We start from the raw sequence: 18,198 nt of genomic DNA on the forward strand, positions 1-18,198 counted from the left end.
CTAAAACAGATTTCCTCAGCTGTGCAGAATGTTACAAATAATACAAAAGAGGGAAAAAATCACAATGGAAGGTGACTCTAAATCAAGATTGCCCAACTAAACCAAAAATGGGCAGGAGGAAAGGACTGCAGGGGGAGCACGAGGAGGTAAGATGTTTACTTAACAGCCCTTCCACCCGGACCTCACTGTGCACCACATGAATACAGCCTACTCCTAATTACAACGGTACTTCTAAAAGCAATGACTCACGTTTTTAAAAAACTGAAGACCCAGGGGCACCTGGGTGGCTCAGTCGGTTAAGCAGCTGCTTTCGGCTCAGGTCATGATCCCAGGGTCCTGGGATCGAGCCCCACGTCGGGCTCCCTGCTCAGTGGAGAGTCTGCTTCTCCCTCTCCCTCTGACTGCCTCTCTGCCTACTTATGCTATCTCTCTGTCAAATAAATAAATAAAAATCTTAAAAAAAAAACAAAAAACTGAAGACCCAGTCAAGCAAGGGTAGAATGTTCCGTGTGACATTCTACACATGCTCTATTAATGCTACTCTGGCTCAAAACCTTTCCAGAACCAAGGCGTCTGCCTTCAGCTCAGGTCACGATCTCAGGGTCCTGGGATGGAGCCCCACGTTGGGCTCTCTGCTCAGCAGGGAGCCTGCTTCTCCCTCTCCCTCTGCCTGCCAAAAAAATCTTTAAAAAAACACCTCTCTATTAATACAATTGGCACTTCGATAGAGTAATTAAAAAAAAAAAGTTTTCAGAACCTATGTGGAGTGTCCTCAGAGTGGACTGAGAATTAAGTCTCCCTTTACAGTCACCTGTGTTAGATACACACATGCACGTACACCCATTACCCACCGTATGTACCTGCTCGGCTCCAGATGATGCCTTTGGCCGTTTCCAAAAAGTGTAATTCATGGAAGAACGAGCATTCACTCCCACAGAGGACAATCTGAAGAATGTGCCAGAGGGATGTCGCCAAAACCAGCTTCACCTTACAGACTTCTATTTTATTGTGAGGAAAGATACATTCTGCACAGATTCCCTCTCAGTTAAAACTGTGGGAGAAACACTCCAATCAGAGGCCTACTTTGCCAATAAAATATTGCAACCTTTATTTAAAATAAAACACAAGTTGGCAAGCCTTGTGAGACAACAGGCAGACAGCATTCCCCTTTCAAGGGCCTCATTTATTTACATCAAGTTTAACACTGTTAGCAGTTCACAGTCAGACAACAGGGTGAGAGAATTAAATTAGAAAAACAAAACACCTGAAAATATATTACAAGAACAAATACCTGACAACACTGGTAGTGTGACCCATGACTGATGTGTTTCCAGTGAAATCCCGTACTGTCTCCCTGTGTCCCCTCAGCGGTGCACAGTGCCAGGCCCTCCAGGCCTCACCCCCATGCATCCACCACGCATACACCTGCGGAGCGTGACCTTTGGTATAAACGTTAAACGAGTTTTAAAGACTGAATCATAGGCTGTAGGACAAAGTTCTGTCAACCACCATGAAATGTTGTTCAAACTTCTTTTTGACAAGCGAGCATAAAACTGGGTTTCTCCACTGATAGTCATTTCAGAATCAGATTGCAAGAAGTAAAAGTGTGGGGTCTACCCAGGAGATGGGGGGTTCTGAGGATGCATACACAGCTCAGTCAGCCTGCTCGTGGCCAACACACCAAACCAGGGCACAGCTTCTCTTCACCACAGGGAAAGATCTGAGTAACTCCTCTTTCACTGACTCCCCTCCTTTCTCAGCACAATGGTGTAGGTACAGAATGTGGACAGAACACAGACCCTCCATATAGATCTGAGAGATGAGGGTTTTCAAACATAAGCCCTAAAGAACTCTAAGATGAGTACCTCATTGTCCTTTCTAGTTTCTGAATACTAATTTCTCTGAAGGACAATCACCCTAATCAAGGTGATTTCTCAAGATCTCAGAAAATTTCTCTCATAACAGAATCCCAAGAACACTGGCCACAGTGAAAAACAGCTTGTCCAAATGGAGGCAGGCTGGCTTACCTGGCCTTCACCTACCAGAAACATCTCGGTCTCTTGGCAGGCCTGCCAACTCTCAACACATGGTATGGTACTTCTGAACTGAACAGTATTTGGGATTCACCAGTGAGGATACTAAAGCCCTACAGGATCCTGCAATATCTTCTGAATCACGAATAAATTTATTAGGCATACCTGTGTTACTGTTGTGCTACAACCGATGAAAACTACCCTTACATGTGAAAATTTTATTAACCAGAAGTCCCATTCTCCAACTGAAGTTTATGGTGCTTAATTACATGATTTGAAACTTCTATCCTGAGGCTCAGAAGCAAACCTAATAAGCAAGCTTCAATGAGACAAACTATTTCCTTTCTTGAAGCCCACTAGCATTGGACCACTCACCTCCACCATGTCCTAAAGAATTGACTAGAATGCTCCCAGACCTCAAGCCCTGCATGTAGAGCTCAGTAGCTTGGAGTGACACGCAGGACCCAGAAACTTGCTCCTCTGAGTAAAATGATGAACAAAGGATTTCACAGAACAGACACAGAGGGCACGAACTGGGTGTGGTCTAAGGACAAAGTGGAGCCTAAGCTTTCGACTTAAAGGAGACACCCTTTCCTTCAGATGGTCTGCAGGTTAGATCTGTTCACACGCCATCTGTGACCCCCGGCTGTTACCAGGGCCTTGCTACTGTGCTATGTATACTTAACAGTGGGAAAGTTAAAGGATGTAATTTTTCTAAGAGACGTAAACAGTTTCAAATTCGTAACTGAAAACAAGAGCAAAGAAGTGCACCTGGAGGGAGGGAAGGGTCCAGTTAGAGCAGCCTTCCCCCAGCTCCCCAGGCGGGCTGGAAAAAAGTGCAGTCTGTCACATCAGCGCCCTGTATGGGGGGAACATCTCAAGCAGGGACTCTCACTGACTGGGGCACTGAGCCCCCACCACCCACCTAACCAGTTCTAGCTCACTAAGTGTGCACCACCAACCCAGCTTACAAGTCTCTCCTCCGCAAATCGCACAAAGCCCATCTTTGAAGGCACAATCCGAGTGACTTCTACCACTCCGAGTCATCCTAGAATCAAGATGACCTGCCTAGGCCTCCTCACCCAGGAAGAAGCATGCGCTCTTCCTACCCTATCCTGCTCTTGGGATCTAGGATATGGAGTCGGAAAGGAAGGAAATAGCGCCTTACACGTGTTATCTTCAAGATGAACCCTTTGACCTCCGGTATGGCATGGGAAAGCACCCCCAGAGCAGGAAAGCCCCTCCTACTGGGACGCCGCAGTAAACGTCAAGCCAGCAGACGTGGAGGCTGTCTTAGTCACCTGCGCAGACACTGCACAGCCCGGAACTCCAGCCGCCCTTCCCGGCGACACAGGAGGGCAGGCAATGGCACTACAGTCCTGGCGGTAACGGGGCAGGTAACAACAATCATCGGCACTCCGGGCGCTTGCCCAGAAAAGCAAGCCTTGCATTTGAATTTTTAAATTCTGAGAGTTGGAAAACTGGAACTCTATCCAAAAGAATTAACTATCCTGACTGTTATGAGTGGGACAAGCTTTAGAACCAGCCCCAGGCCTCTCCTCTCTGCCTGGCGAGGCTACTGGGTTGTCGCACGGATGGGGCAGGCATCTGCGGGGCTGCCTTGGCCTGCCTCTGTCACAAGGGTAGAGGCTCCCTCCGGCTGCCTTTCTCTCTCTCTTTCCTGCTCCCACACCCCCCAAACCAAAGCAGACATTTACAGAAGAACTGAGCTGCTGGCTTGACAGAGATGTAGACAGCTGGGGGTCTATTAATTCGTAAGAAGAAACTTACATCCAGAGACCCATCTACATAAGAAAACTGGTCATAACAAATGCTTAGGGCACAGAGATGGACCCAAATCCAGATAAAACAAATTAATGCCAAGCAAGATGACGAAACCCAAAAATTGTGATGAACGAAAACGCTGACAACCCTGCCAGCCCAATGTGAACTCCTGTGGAAGCACAGCCTGATAGTAACAATGACAACAACAAAAACTGGAAGGGAGAGGTCAGAATGCAGTGAAGCTGTAACTCAAAAGTGGCCACCAATGCAATTTACTCTGGGGCATTTTATCATCTAATAGGCAAATTGTGTTTAGCTACTCATTTTAGAAACACACACACGCGCGCGCGCGCACAATGAATGTCAAGATCATTTCTAACTGGCAGGAAATCCTAGAAAACTAATTCCCAAAGTGCACTGGTTCTATGGCCATCTGATCCCACCCCTCCCCTCCCCTCCAAGAAATCCCAACAAAACCACGCTGGACATCGGTTAAAAAAAGACACTGCCAACATCAACAGGTACGCGTCTGCGCCCACCATGTCAGGATGCTAACTGGCTGAGCACGCAGCCTCAAAGGGAACACGGAGGATAAAAGGGCCTCAATTCTTCCTGAGGCAAGTTCCCCGGAAGAGCCTCTTTATTCTGGAGTACACATTACTACTTTTTAATGATTATAATTAAACCAGAAAGTTGGTCCGTAGTTTTCTGAAGTTATTTGGCTGAGCTACAATTTTAGCAAAACACTTACTATGCCTGCACATATTCATTTAGCGGTTTCATATTTACAAATGTGATAAGTCACAGGGGTGATTATTTATATATTTGCATTTTCCGGTCTCCCACAGGTAAAAGCGTATTAAGTCAATCAGCATCGAATCGACTGTTTGATCTTCTAAACAGACAGTAATAACACAACCTTATAGTTAAATTATATTTGATACTTTTCTCAAAGTGCTTTCATATACATTACCTCATAGTCATTAAAATGATATGGATAAAGTTGTTTTGTTTTTAAGAAAAAGGAATGTAGGACTAGGTTTTTTTAAACTCGAGTTAGTATTTCTTTATTACAAAGTGCAGACTACTGCTGTGTTGCTGGGGTCTGTCCAAAAGAATGACCCCCCCCCCCATTTTTCTAAGTTACTGAGCTCTACTGCATGCCTGCTCCGCCGTGTTGCCATTACTCAGCATGCAAGCCCCTTACGGCCAGAGCATGCCAGGAGCGTGTGCTTTAGAAAGCGTGTAGCACTGTGCAGACTGATTGTCTATCCGAGCCACCTTTTTTTTTTTGCAGTGTCTCACAAGGCAGCAGGAAGGGTGGAAAGACCCCACAACCAGAAAGTCATGAGACCTGAACCCTACAGCCTTGGCTCTGCCATCAATTAACCGAGATAATGGGCAAGTAACTTCACCATCCTCTCCTCCAACTTCTGAAGCTATGAAGGAAAGGGTTGGGGTCCTGATAGTGTTCAGACAGTGCTGGGTATCTAAAACACCTGGAGGGATTCTCGGCTGAGACCTCACCCCACTGGGAAGTCTAAGCTGGGGTGAGCCAATGCATCAGACTGTTTTTTTTAAATTCCAGGGATTTTGTTGCCCATCCCCGGCGAAGACCCACTAGACTAAGTGGTAGTAACAGCAGGAGCAGTGACCATTTACGGAGTGCTCATCATGCGCCAGGCACTCAAGCTAAGTAGCTTACATACGTTATCTCATTTAATCCTTACAACAACCCTGAGGTAGTTACTATTATTATCCCTGTTTTCCAACGTGGAAACTAAGGCTCAGGAAGGTTAAATGACTTGCCTTCTGGACTGGCTTCAGAGTCTCAACTTTTAATCACTATCTATACTGTATCCTTTAAAACTCAAAAGCTCCAGGACTTTAAATAAACACGAGCTGCACCTTACCTAAGTCAGCATGTTTTATTAACTGGGTACGATTTTACTAGCCAATTTTCAACTGAATTGTAAGAAAATTCTAACTTAAACCCCAAAAATGCAACTGGCGAAGGATCTCTACTCTAATGATATCAATGAATAGGGGTTCATCTGGAAAAACACTGAATGAATTTCTTAGGGCCAATCTTTTTTAAGGCTATATCTCTGAAAATCACAATGGAAGTCTATAGGAAAATATACACACTTTAATTTTACACAAAGCCTTTTAAGAAAATACTTCATGTGGAACACAATCAAGATGTATTCCACACAAAACACTGCGTTTTAAGGTAAGAAATCTAAGCTGAAATCATACTGTCTGTACGTGAAAGGACTCAAGCGGTACCAGCCCGAAGGTATGCATATATATCAACCACTTTAGAGAGTTGTCAACACCTTGTAGAAGGCCTCTTGCTCCTGGCTTTGCTTTTAAACTAGACAGACTATGTTTTTAGTTTTGAGAAGTTTTCTCTGCTTTGAGTTCAAACTTTTGAATTTACATAAGGTTATTTTAAAAATCTGGTCCTTTTCAATTAGAAAAAGGAGCAGTCAAGTGATACTTTTCTACTAAGTTGACAGGGCCTCTTTCACCTGACCCCTGGAGTCCCACGCAGTTCAAGCATCACGTGGATGGACTGTGCTACAATCGTTCATGCTGCTCTTGACAGTGTTGAGAAAAAGCAATTCATTTCATGAACTTCTTGAGCACCTACTGTAGCCAAGACAGAGCCAGGTGCTGCCCCTGAGTAAGACACAGTCCCCGCCCTCAAGACTGTTCCGCGATGAGAAAACCAGGGAGCTTACACACTCAGTAGTGTTCCTCCAAGGCTTATTTTCAGAGCTCTCAAGGAAAGATCCCCTGCTTTAAAAAAAAAAAAAAAATCCCCTAAAAAACACAATTATAATTAACCCCTCAACTTGCATCCCACAATGACAGATAAACTTAAAAAGCAGCATAATATTCTAAAGTTTTAGCTTTCCCTGTCCCACCCTTAAAAGGCTAATGGCTAAAACGATTTCAAGTTCATGGAAATGACTGCTGAAGGGGAGCGGCAGAGAGGAAGGCGGGAGGACCGTGGGCCTCCATCCATGTTGAAGGGAACTCTGCCTTCTCGTCCAACCACCACAGGGAGCCCGGCCGGATCGCTAGCTGCCTGTGCTGCACCTGACCGTGACCTACGGACGCAGCTCACCCGTGCCCTGCCAGCGAGGCCCGGGACTTTCTCCCCCTTCTCCCCCTCCTCCTGGCCTGGGCCTCCTTTGGTGCAGTCACAGTAAGATTTTCTTTCTAATGAAAACTGAATTTCCTCCTTGGTCAAAGATGACAAACTGTACAAAACATAGTTTTTCCTCCTTAGTATTCTAGCCCAGTTAGCATCATCTCAGCAGTTCAACATTTCCATTATCTGCTACTGAGCGGAGAATGGAAATCTTTCAATGTAACAACGCTGCACTGAAGTGGCTCTCAAAGGGACAGCTATACACTTATCTGCAAAAGACCCCTGAGAAGATGTAGCGTTACCTTCATTTAACAGATTAAGAGATAGGGCTGTGGCTTGACAGGGGATCGATGACAGAGCCAGGAAGAAAACTCACAGGCCATCAGTGTTCACTTCCTAGCTTCCTAAGTTAATATTCCTTTGGGAGGAAAAAAGTAGTGTATTTATTCTTTTGTATCAGGTTCTCCTTGGGCGGGTGGGGGGTGGTGGTCATAAAGCTTTAAAAAGAGAATGAAGTATTAATTAAAATTAAACCTGATACCAAGAATATGAGTAGTATCTAACCGATTAGGTTCAGTTCCATATGATCCTAATTAGTTTCCATAATAATAACTGAATAGGAAAGGAAAAGGCCCATTTTTCAAAGGCAAAACATATTTGGGGGTTAAGTCATTAGGTTTCTAGGATTTAATCAGTGTTTCCTGGAAATGACCTGCCCCTTCAATTATGCATTCTTCTGAGAGAGGTGAAATGACAAAATAAATATCAAAGAGTATTCCCAATAGGGTATTTACAGACAAACCCAACAACAAGGGGGAGGGGGATATGTGAAAGGAGAAAAGCATATCAGAGTAATTTGGGGTGATTCATTTGAAATCCACAGAGACTAAGAGAATGTTTCTCCTTGCTCTCTACCTAGCCTGGGTGTAAGGTGATAAGGGAGGAGAAAGGTACAGAGAAATGGCCATTGGGACCGAGTCAGCTTCTCGAAAACTCAGTCACAGACCTCTGGACCTGACCACTGGATTCCAAGAAACCTCCCTCCTTGGTAGTTTAGCTGATAAAGAAATACAGAGCTGCTCAATTCCTTGGCCAGTATGTCGGTATGCAGGGGCACTGTATCAGAAAAGGATTCCTGAGAGAACCTGTACATGACCACTCTTTTCAAAACCAACGCTGGTCAATGGCCTGAATACTGCCAGAGATAAAGGAGGACAGCCTGCCCCGCAAAGAGCAGAGAGGAACCACTAAGGAAACCCCTATGCCTATGATTTCTAGACGGGCACCAGCAAGCAGAAAGCCAATCCTGGTCCACTAGGAAATAATCTACGAGACTGGGAGAAATGACTTTTGCTCATCAGTGGAGAAGATGTGAGGAGGAGGTTTCAATCTCCCTGACGACTTCCTGCACCAATTAGCACACCCATGGGAAAGAGGACAGGAGCACACCCTAGCAATCTGATCTGCAGTTCTTACGGCAGCGGGGAGCCCTGTGGAAACAGGTGCGTTCAACAGCCTCAAAGGAAAGGTCCCTCGGTACATTCCCAGCTTTCCCCTCTTCTGTCCCACCCGATTCATTCGGCGAGGGGGCGCGTCATCACCGATCGTAACCCCTGGAGCCCCAAGCCAACCCCGCAGTGTGTGGTGCGGAATGAGCGCCACTGCCAGTTCCCGGGCGGGCGCAGGCCTGCGGCCTTGCCGAGAGCAGCCCCGTGTCACCAGCGCACAGCATTCCGGGTAGGCGCAGGCTGGACTGGGTTCTTCGTGGCCTGACATACACACGTTCCCTGATGTTCCGGTGCACCTTCCAATCCTGTCCGCGACTGCTCCGCCCCCATCTCATTTCCCTGTCCTACGTGTTTTTGCTTTTTGTTGTTTTTGAGATGAACCTGTAAACGTGAGAGCTCAGAGATCTGAGGTACTTCACATAAACACACTCAAGTATCAGTCTTTCATTTTTTGAGAACAAGAACACAGGAACACAAGCCCCTCTCCCTCTCCCCTCAGAGCTGTGGGCGTGTGCCCACGAGGCTCACAGTGGCTACCTCTGCACCACGTCGCTGATCTCCTGGACACATGACAGTAAGTTATTAAGGACAGGGTTGGCCCCGGGCACCCCGGCCGCCGCTGAAGACACCTGCAGCTCCTGCAGGCTGAGTTCCAGTTTGCTCACAGCCTCTCGGAAGGCAAATTTGTTGCGCGTCTGAGGGATGCAGTCCACGTAGCCTGAGCAGTAGTCGAGGAGCTGGTGGCCAGTGTCCACCAGCTGGCTGTTGGGCACAGGCTCCGTGATGGCACTGGACAGTAGGTCAGCACATTCCAGCAGGGCCTCTTTGCTGATCTTGTCTGCTGAGATTTTCTCAGCCGCCTGTTTGGTTTTTCTCAGAGCCACTTTAGTACCTGCTGTGCCGTTAGCCATTTTGGCTGGCGAGATGGAAGATGTGGGGAGAGGCACTTGAGGGGGAGGCATCACTGGCCTCCCGGCTTTCCCACCGCCGGGCACTGCCCCCGGAGCGGCCTTTTTCCCTCCTTCCTGTGTTTCTGGCACGGGCTGTCCTGCAGTCGGGGCGGTCGGCTCTTCCGTGGGGTCTGCGCACATGGACGGATGCTGCAGTAGTCTCATCACTGGGGGTGGGGGTGGGGCACACTTTGGTTTTACCCGTCGGGGTCGGTCCTTGTCTCCAGAGGATGTGACCTGATGCTCAGATAAGAGTTTGAATTTATTGCCCTGAGAGTCTGTGCCAATGAGCTGCACGTCAGCTGGAGTGTGCTTCAGAGTGGGTGAGATAAGGACTGGCACTTTGTGGTTGTGAGTGGTTGGGAGGGCTGCTGCACCCTTGGCCGGAGAAGACCAGCCCGTCTGCTCGCCGTCCTCTGGGACTCCAGCCATGCCGAGTCGCGCCCCACCATTCCTCTCCTTGCTCTTTGGGGCGGCTGCCACTCCAGCCACCCCCGCCCCTGGAGAGTCCTTCTCTGTAATGGCTGGATCCCCAGAGGGGGTTCTGAGAGGAAGAGCCGTGGCTCCTCTGGGCAAAAGTTTGGCTTTTGGTCTCTCCCTACTTGGAGCAGCACCTTCCTCTGATTTTTTTGGAAGCATGTCATTGGCCCTGTCCACATTCTCTTCTGGCTGAGAAGAGGTGGACACTGTCCTTTCCAGCTGGAGTTTGGACCTCTGGCAGTTCCTGGGAAGGGTCATTGCCATCCTATCCTGCTCTGGAAGCCCTGAGGACATGGAAGATGTAGAGTTTGACCTTGGAAAAGGCTTGGAAGTGTCATCACTGGCTGTGGGTTTCCCCGCTCGTAAGCCCAGTGTCTTTTTGATTAAGCGTGGTGTAAAGAAGCCTGTGATGCCAGACCACCCGCCCCCAGCAGTGCCGCTGCCCCCGCCCCCACCGCCATCGTCATTACAGAGGTTCCTCTGTGCAAAGCTCCCCCCAAAGCACTTGGGTGGCACCAGATTCGCCTCTTGCTGGGCAGGAGTGAAAGAGAACCCATCAGCATGCTGTAGAGAAGCAACAGATGAGAAGTTACCCGTGAGTTCATATTTCTTGTGGGGTTGATTCTCCATTTCTCGGAAGGAGCTGCTGCGTTTGGGGGGTGTGGGAGCATTTCTCTTTTTCATGAAGGAGCTGAAGAAGCCTCCCTTCCTATCCCTGGTGAAGCATGTCTCTTTGGCATCTTCCAAGAGGCTGCTGGGTGACTTGTCTCTTTGTTTTCGAGGCAATGCTGGGGACCCACTAGGGGCCTGTGCACCTCTAAGGAACCCTGATGAGAAACGGCCAATCAGTAATGTGAAAGACAAACAGTGACTCCGTTACACTTGAGTAACTAAGGCTTCACTGTAAGAGTTTTGTCAGGATCTCTTAAATGTCAGGTATTAGCAGGACTCAGAGAAAACTAATAAATGCGTTATCATTTCCCACCGATGAGTTCCAAATACAACATGGGATATAAATGCGAAGAAACAACCCGCTGGTTTTCACCTCGGCATGTCTTTTCTCTAAAAACCACAGCACACCCTGGCCTCCTCTATCAGGCTCAATGAAGCAGTTTCTGCCAGAACTGTAAAGACGCTAAGCGTCTGGGATTCGGGAGTTGAGCAAAGAGAGCGGGAGGCCGAGCCGTGGGGCGGGCGGGGAGATCGGGCCTACCGCCGGCACCGGGGGCCGGCCACAAGAGCCGGAGCTGTTGCAACGCCAGCCGGTCCCTCCTCAGGGAAGACGGAGAGCAGAGTGGAGATCGAGCATCGTACCCCAAGGTTCTTGGAACGAGACGGTTGCATTCTACCCGCCTAGCGACCCATACCTGGTGCTGAACTAGAAGCAGAATTTTCCGTGGCGTCCTGTGCCCCTTCGATATTCTCCTTGTTCTCCCCCTGCTTCTTGAGCGTCCGCGTCTTGGAAGGAAGTACAGGCAGTCGGGGCAGGTACGGGACAACAGATGAGGCGGCGGCGGCTCGCCCAAGCTCCTCAGCTACCTCTGTGAGGAAGAGAGGGGGCTGATCAAACCAGCGTCACGACACAGAAAAGGTTTTCTTTTTAGAAAAGATACACAACTGAGAAAAAAACTGGAGAAAAGAGCACCAAAATATGTAATGGAATCACAGAATACGGACTCTTTTATGTCTGGCTTCTTTGGCTCAACACCGTGACTGCAGATCCATCCGCGCTGTTGCACGCGGCAGGGGCTTTCATGCGTACTGTTCAAACGTGTGAATCTCCCAAAATCAGGCCGTTCCTCTTTTGATGGATATTTACGTTATTTCTGGTCTGGGGCTACTGTGAATATGCCGCTAGGAACACCCGGCTACGTGTCCTTTGCTTCAGAATCGTACATACGTCTGCGGGTACATACCGAGAAGCAGGACCGGTGGGTTACAGGGTGCACATAATTCAGCTTCGCTGAGTCCTGCCAAACTGTCTCCCAAAACGGCTGTATCAATCTATACTCCCACTAGCACTGTATACAAGTTCTGGTTACTCTGCATGCTTGCCAGAGTTTGATATTCTGAGGTTTTTGGGTTCGATTTTAATTTTAGCCATTCTGGTGCTAGGATACAGTGACATCTCATTGTTCTATTCTGGACTTCTCTGATGAGGAGTAATGTTAAGAAGCATGGTTTCATAGGCTTTCATATCATTTGGCTAGCCTTGTTTACTGAGGGCTTGTTCAGAGGCTGAACAAAGCCGACAGATTTCTGGAGTTACTTTTATTTTTAGGTTGCACCTTACACCAAGGAGGAGGATGGATACACTTCATTTCATTTCATGCAAATGAAGCAAATGAGGCTCCTGAAAAAGTGTTCACCCTTTTGAACATGGCTATGTGTTTTGTGGCTTCTACTGGGGCAAAGGCATGCTTTGCTATTCATTCCTGAACAAAAATGAAGCAAGTGAGATCAATTAAATTGTGATATATTGTAATTTTTTTATATTTTTGGGCAACTATTTTAAAAATTGACTCCTGCACAAGAATGGGTACATGGCATATAACCCAAGCCAGGCCAGCGAGACTCCTTTCCTACGCTGCTATATACAGCAGCTGGGAGACAGACGTCAGCTATGAAGATACGACCTCAAGGATGCTAGCAACTGTGCCCCATGTCTCTTCGAAGATTCCAAGGATGAGATCAACGTAGAGGCAAAAGTAAAGTGATACTGGGTGGGAGTGGCTGTGGAAGGAGGAAGTCCCGAAGCTACTTGAGTCTGTGGCTTCTACTGACTCTGAACCACACCAGGGTCTGGTTATGAGCCAATAAATCCTCCTTCTATTGCTTTAGAAAGCTTGAGTTAGGTTTCTTCCACTCACAACTAACCAATAAATACATCTTTTTAAGGTAGGAACTGTGTCTTATCTCTGTGTCTTCAGTAAAGCGCTTGCCACAGATTAAATGCTTAATAAAATATGGGTTAAATAATCTTAAATTTCTTGTTTAGCAATTTTAAATTGCAATTACGTTGATGTTCTAAAAGGATAGAACATTTTCAAGAGAAAGAGAAAATTTAACTAAGGATTCAACAGAAGTTAAAAGTTGACAAAGAAGCACCAAAGAAATGGAGTCTGTGACTCCTACCACTTGAACGCCACATGAAGTAAAGCACAATGAGGAAAGAAGAGGGCCGTGAGGGGCAGCTGCTCGATCTGGCCCAAAGGGTGATGTGCACAAGTTTCAGCAAAGGACTAAGAAGAAAATACTTTTCATTCAACTTCAGTGTTGTACTTTTCCCTTTCTTCTTATCAGAAATGATAAATCGCTAATGGAAGACAACAAAATTCAACTTGCCTGATTTCCTCTTCTTATATTTTAAAACCTGAACTTAAGTCGTAAGCTCTATGTTCAATTATTAAGGAGAGAAAAAATTTGAAAAATACGTGCGAAACTCTGGAGCTGTACTGAAGAATCCAATCAGCACACATAACTAAGAATTCTGTTTTCAGCTCTCTAGGAACAGGCTGTCTATATAACAAGCGTACTGACTTGAGCATGTAACTGTAGAGGCACTGTGTACTGACGTCAGAAGCTGCCTGCAGGCACCCATACACCGGTTTTTCAGATACGAAAAGGGCTCTCACTGTTCAAAGCTTAACATGCTCATTTTTAAACTATTTCCATGTCAATATATTTTAGAATATCATTTTAAATATTCAATTGTGTGAATGTAATAATTAGCATCCCACTGGATTTTTAAATTGTTCATTTTTCAATATTAAAAACTACATGCTGATGTAACATCCTTGTAGCTAAATCTTTATTCATACCCTTAATTATTTCCTTAAGATCTATTTCCAGAAATGAAATTTCTGGATATTGCTTTTATGATTTGAGTTTGCTACTGTCTTTGTAGATATGGTTCAGGGAGGTGGAATATTCTTCATACTCATTTTTTCTTCCCTTCCATATATGGTTAAGTGTTGGTGCTTTAAGAACTACCAAACTTCTTCTCTTTATGAAGAGACTGAATTCCTAATTAAAATACAATTTCAATGTTAGAAATAAGCTTGAGACACAGAGACACATTTAAAAATAGCAAAAGAAAAAAAAAAAAAGGGCAAAACAAGAATAATAAAGGCCAAGAATTAATTCGGTCCCCTGAAATGGAGTCCCAAACTAGAGGAGCCTATCATTTTCGAAATGTTATTATCACCCCTACCATCACCCAGACCTGGCCACCACCAGTAAACTGCCAGATTCCCACCTTCAGAAATGCTGGAGTCATGGAACATGGTTTCAAAAGCCTGATGTGTTTCAGCAAAAGAAGGCCTGTCGGCAGGGCTCCACTTCCAGCCTATGTAACAAAGAAGGAAATACTGAAAACTCCTTTCAGAAATTAAATATCCAGTGGCACACCTGCGAGTGAGGCTACTGAGGCAGAGGTCCAGCATGTTCACAATGAGAGTGAGGCGGCTGCTTCTCAGTTCTAGACTCAGGTGGAATAAACCCACTTCCTAGGGCTGGTCCTTCTATTCTTTCTACTACAGGGATAAAGACGGGTAGGGAGATGGTTTATAAAATGGAAAGTTGTTTTCTACTGGAAAAATGAAAGAAGTGAGACTTATCTTCAAACTCATTCTAACCTTATAATCAGCTGTCCATGTTCAGAAATATAACGGGATATCAGAAAGGAGGAACTTAAGAGTTCACTTTGACAAAAATAGGAGAATAGGGAAAATAACAAGACATATGCTTAAACACAATGCAATTTAATAATTCCCTACTCACCTTCCAGCTTTCTGATCTGTAAGAAGTCAGATGCTTATGTTTATTCATGAGAGGTTACTTTCAGGTATTCTCCAGTCTTTGGTAATCATTTTTGTCTGGTTGAAAGCAGCCTTCCCCTACCCAAACTCTAAACCCATTTTTTTTTTTTTTTAAGATTTTATTTATTTGACAGCGAGAGAGGGAACACATGCAGGGTGAGTGGGAGAGGGAGAAGCAGGCTTCCCGCCGAGCAGAGAGCCTGATGTGGGGCTCGATCCCAGGACCCTGGGACCATGACCTGAGCCGAAGGCAGACGCTTAACGACTGAGCCACCCAGGTGTCCCTAAACCCAATTTCTTCTTATCCTTATTATGCAAGTGGTTTGGGGAAATTTAGTCAATTCATGGGCCATGGACAACTGTTGTTAGCATTCCAATTAAACCTGATGGTTTATCATATATGCCAACTGGTTGATCAATGACCAACTTTTTTTTTTTTTTTAAGATTTTATTTATTTGAGAGAGAGAGAGAGAGAGAGAGAGCCGGGGGGAGGGGGCAGAGGCAGAGGGAAAAGCAAACTCCCTGCTGAGCTCACAGCCCAATGTGGGGCTCAATCCCAGGGCCCTGAGATCATGACCTGACCTGAAGGCAGACGCTTAACTGACTGAGCCACCGAGGCGCCCCTGACCAACACTTTATACGTCAGGGGGTTGGATTAAATCTAACACTGAGAGGAAAACAGTTTATTTCATTAATCATCCTGAATCACTGACTTAACCCTTCAAAATTAAAATACAAAAGAAAACACTCACATGCTCTCATAAGTTCATAAACCTTAGGGGGGCATCCTTCAGGTTGTTCCATTCGATATCCTTTTTCCAGTAGATCATACACCTGAGACAGGTCAATACCTGGATACGGTGACATTCCATATGTAGCAATCTCCCACAACAGTACCCCGAAAGCTGCAAAAGGGATTAAAAAAAAAAAAAAAAAAGCTGAATGTTTCTTCTCTGATTTGTTATCTATTTTATACTATTAGGTAACTTCTCTTCAAATTTTGGATAACATTCACACTGTTACATTAGTATACTCTTCTAATTCTTATAGCATTCTAGTTCTTACAGCTGAACTTGTCCTTCTAAAATATCTGCCACAAAATGCTTCAGGTATAACCTCCAGGCTGTTTTCTATAAGCTTCCCAATTTTTTTTTTTTTTTTTTTACAGATTTTATTTGACAGAGAGAGACACAGCGAGAGAGGGAACACAAGCAGAGGGGGTAGGAGAGAGAGAAGCAATCTTCCCACTGAGCAAGGAGCCTGATGTGGGGCACGATCCCAGTACCCTGGGATCATGACATGAGCCGAAGGCAGATGCTTAACGACTGAGCCACCCAGGCACCCCAAATTTCCCAATTTTTTAAAAAAGATTTTTTATTTGAGAGAAAGAGCGCTCATGAGCACACAGCGTGTGAGTGGGGATGGGAGGGGCAGGAGAGGGAGAGAGAATCCCAAGCAGACTCCCCACTAAGTGCGAGAAGGGCTCGATCCCACGTCACCAAGACACCAAGATCACAACCCAAGCCAAAACCAAGAGTCCGATGCTCAACCAACTGAGCTACACAGGTGCCCCATAAATTTCCCAATTTTTATTTAGATCTCTTTTACTGTAGTGAGGGAGAATAAATTAGGACCATAAAAAGTCTGGGACGGAACCAAACTACTCTTAGAAAAATCTATGATCTAGTTAATGAGTTCTAGTTTTTAGATCAGCTAATATTAAAGGAGTAAAATAGAAAGGGACTCCCTTAAAATCAGGAAAAAAAAAAAATCACACTAGCAAAGAAAATTTGCTTGATCTTGTCACACATTATTTCTGAGTTTTGAGATTTCTGGTAAAAAGTGGCTTAGCATCTTACAACTATTTCTGCTGGCCTACAACCCAAATTTCTAGACCTGTTCAGTCCATGAGCCTCTGCTAAATCAGACTGCTTTCCAGGGCAACCAAAACAAGATGAGTTAGTTACAAGGACAAACTCTAGGTGCAATTCCATCATGCCTTCCTTGAAAAGAAGAGGCTACTCTGTGTCACAGTACTCAGGAAATGAGCTATGGAAAACAGGGAGCTTCACAGAGAGAGGATCAGTACAATTCCAATGCAATCCAAGATCTAGACTGTGAGCTTCTTGAAAGCAGGGACTTGTTTTTTGGCGTTTTTTTTTCCACTTTCTTCTTTACATTTTTTCTATGCTAAGTGCCTAACACAATGCCTGGCAGATGATAGGTATTTAATAAATTCTTGCTGAATGATGAAGGATGGGGGTCAAGGCAGAGTTTACTGATTACATAAATGAGAAGCTCTAAAGAATTAAGAACATTTATTAAAAACATAAAATGACAGACACAGAAGAAGTCCCTTCCGACCTTACCCCAGACGTCAGATTTAATTGAGAAGGTATTGTAGGCAAGACTCTCTGGTGCTGTCCATTTAATAGGAAATTTGGCTCCAGCATGAGCAGTATAGGTGTCTCCAGTCATCAGTCTACTCAAACCAAAGTCAGCCACTTTTACCACATGGTTTTCTCCCACTAGGCAGTTACGGGCTGCAAGATCTCTGTGGAGAAGAGAACCCTAATGTGATTCCACTCAGATGGTGAGGAAAATGGCCATGAACACTCTCTTCTTGGTTCTTTGTGCTACAAACGGAGTTGAGAAGCGCACACTGGCAGACACAGTATCTGATGACAGCTGCTAACGTGGCAGAAAGCCACTGACCACAGACCACTTGTAGGGGCATCATCAAGAGGCAATTCTCTGATACTCGAACAAAGCAGACTTCAGAAAATGGCTTCCTATTTACGAGTACACGGAGAGAGGTGTCAGAGGTGAGGAGAAGATGCTTTTCTACAAGGCTTTACTTTAAGTTCTCTACCAAGACAGAAAACTATTTTTAAAATTAAGCCATTAGAGCAAAAGCCTCTTTGAAATGGTCCTGGGCAAAATAAAGAGCATTCTGTTTTGAGAATTAGCAAAGGCCCATTAATACTTTAACCAAAATACAGTAGGTTTATAAGTTGGAAATCACATTATAGTGGGCAAGCCCTCTGAAAGAGAAAATTGCTTTTCTGAGTCATCTGGAAATTTCTGGGAAGGTTCTCACATTCTTTTCTTTATTTGCACCTCAAGCAAGGTAGCTTCATGGTTAGTCACAGGCAATAGTCAGGCTTTACACACCTATGGATGAAATTCTTCTTCTCTAGATACTCCATTGCAGAAGAGATCTGAGTGGCCATGTACAGCAGGACAACTGCAGTCACCTCTTCTCGACTGCATTCTCGGAGATAATCAAGCAAGTTGCCATACGGCATGTACTCAGTCACAATGTAAAATGGTGGCTCCAAAGTACACACACCTGATAGTTGAAGAATAGAGCTTGTTTTATTAGTATATTTCCAAAAATTCCCAACTACTTCAGCAAGAATAACAGACACATTTTAAAGTCTAGCTTAGCAGTAATC

General features: G+C 45.3%; 1 protein-coding gene across 6 annotated transcripts in view; it reads right to left on the bottom strand.

Moving 5' to 3' along the window:
- Positions 1 to 1,083: 1,083 nt before the first annotated feature.
- Positions 1,084 to 18,198, bottom strand: part of ABL2 (ABL proto-oncogene 2, non-receptor tyrosine kinase) — a 112,954-nt gene continuing 95,839 nt past the window's right edge. For 3 of the 6 annotated variants that reach the window (XM_036120932.2, XM_036120929.2, XM_036120930.2), the window contains 7 exons: positions 17,915 to 18,092; positions 17,110 to 17,294; positions 15,493 to 15,645; positions 14,178 to 14,267; positions 11,287 to 11,460; positions 10,513 to 10,746; positions 1,084 to 10,203 (listed from right to left, as the gene is read on the bottom strand). In XM_036120932.2, the coding sequence (XP_035976825.1) occupies positions 9,023 to 10,203; positions 10,513 to 10,746; positions 11,287 to 11,460; positions 14,178 to 14,267; positions 15,493 to 15,645; positions 17,110 to 17,294; positions 17,915 to 18,092 (2,195 nt within the window). In that variant the 3' untranslated portion in view covers positions 1,084 to 9,022. Of the gene's footprint in view, positions 10,747 to 11,286; positions 11,461 to 14,177; positions 14,268 to 15,492; positions 15,646 to 17,109; positions 17,295 to 17,914; positions 18,093 to 18,198 lie in introns of all 6 variants that reach the window. The other 3 variants (XM_036120927.2, XM_036120925.2, XM_036120926.2) reach the window with 1 other exon arrangement.

Source organism: Halichoerus grypus, chromosome 7 (assembly GCF_964656455.1).
Source record: "Halichoerus grypus chromosome 7, mHalGry1.hap1.1, whole genome shotgun sequence".
Taxonomy (NCBI): Eukaryota; Metazoa; Chordata; class Mammalia; order Carnivora; family Phocidae; genus Halichoerus; species Halichoerus grypus.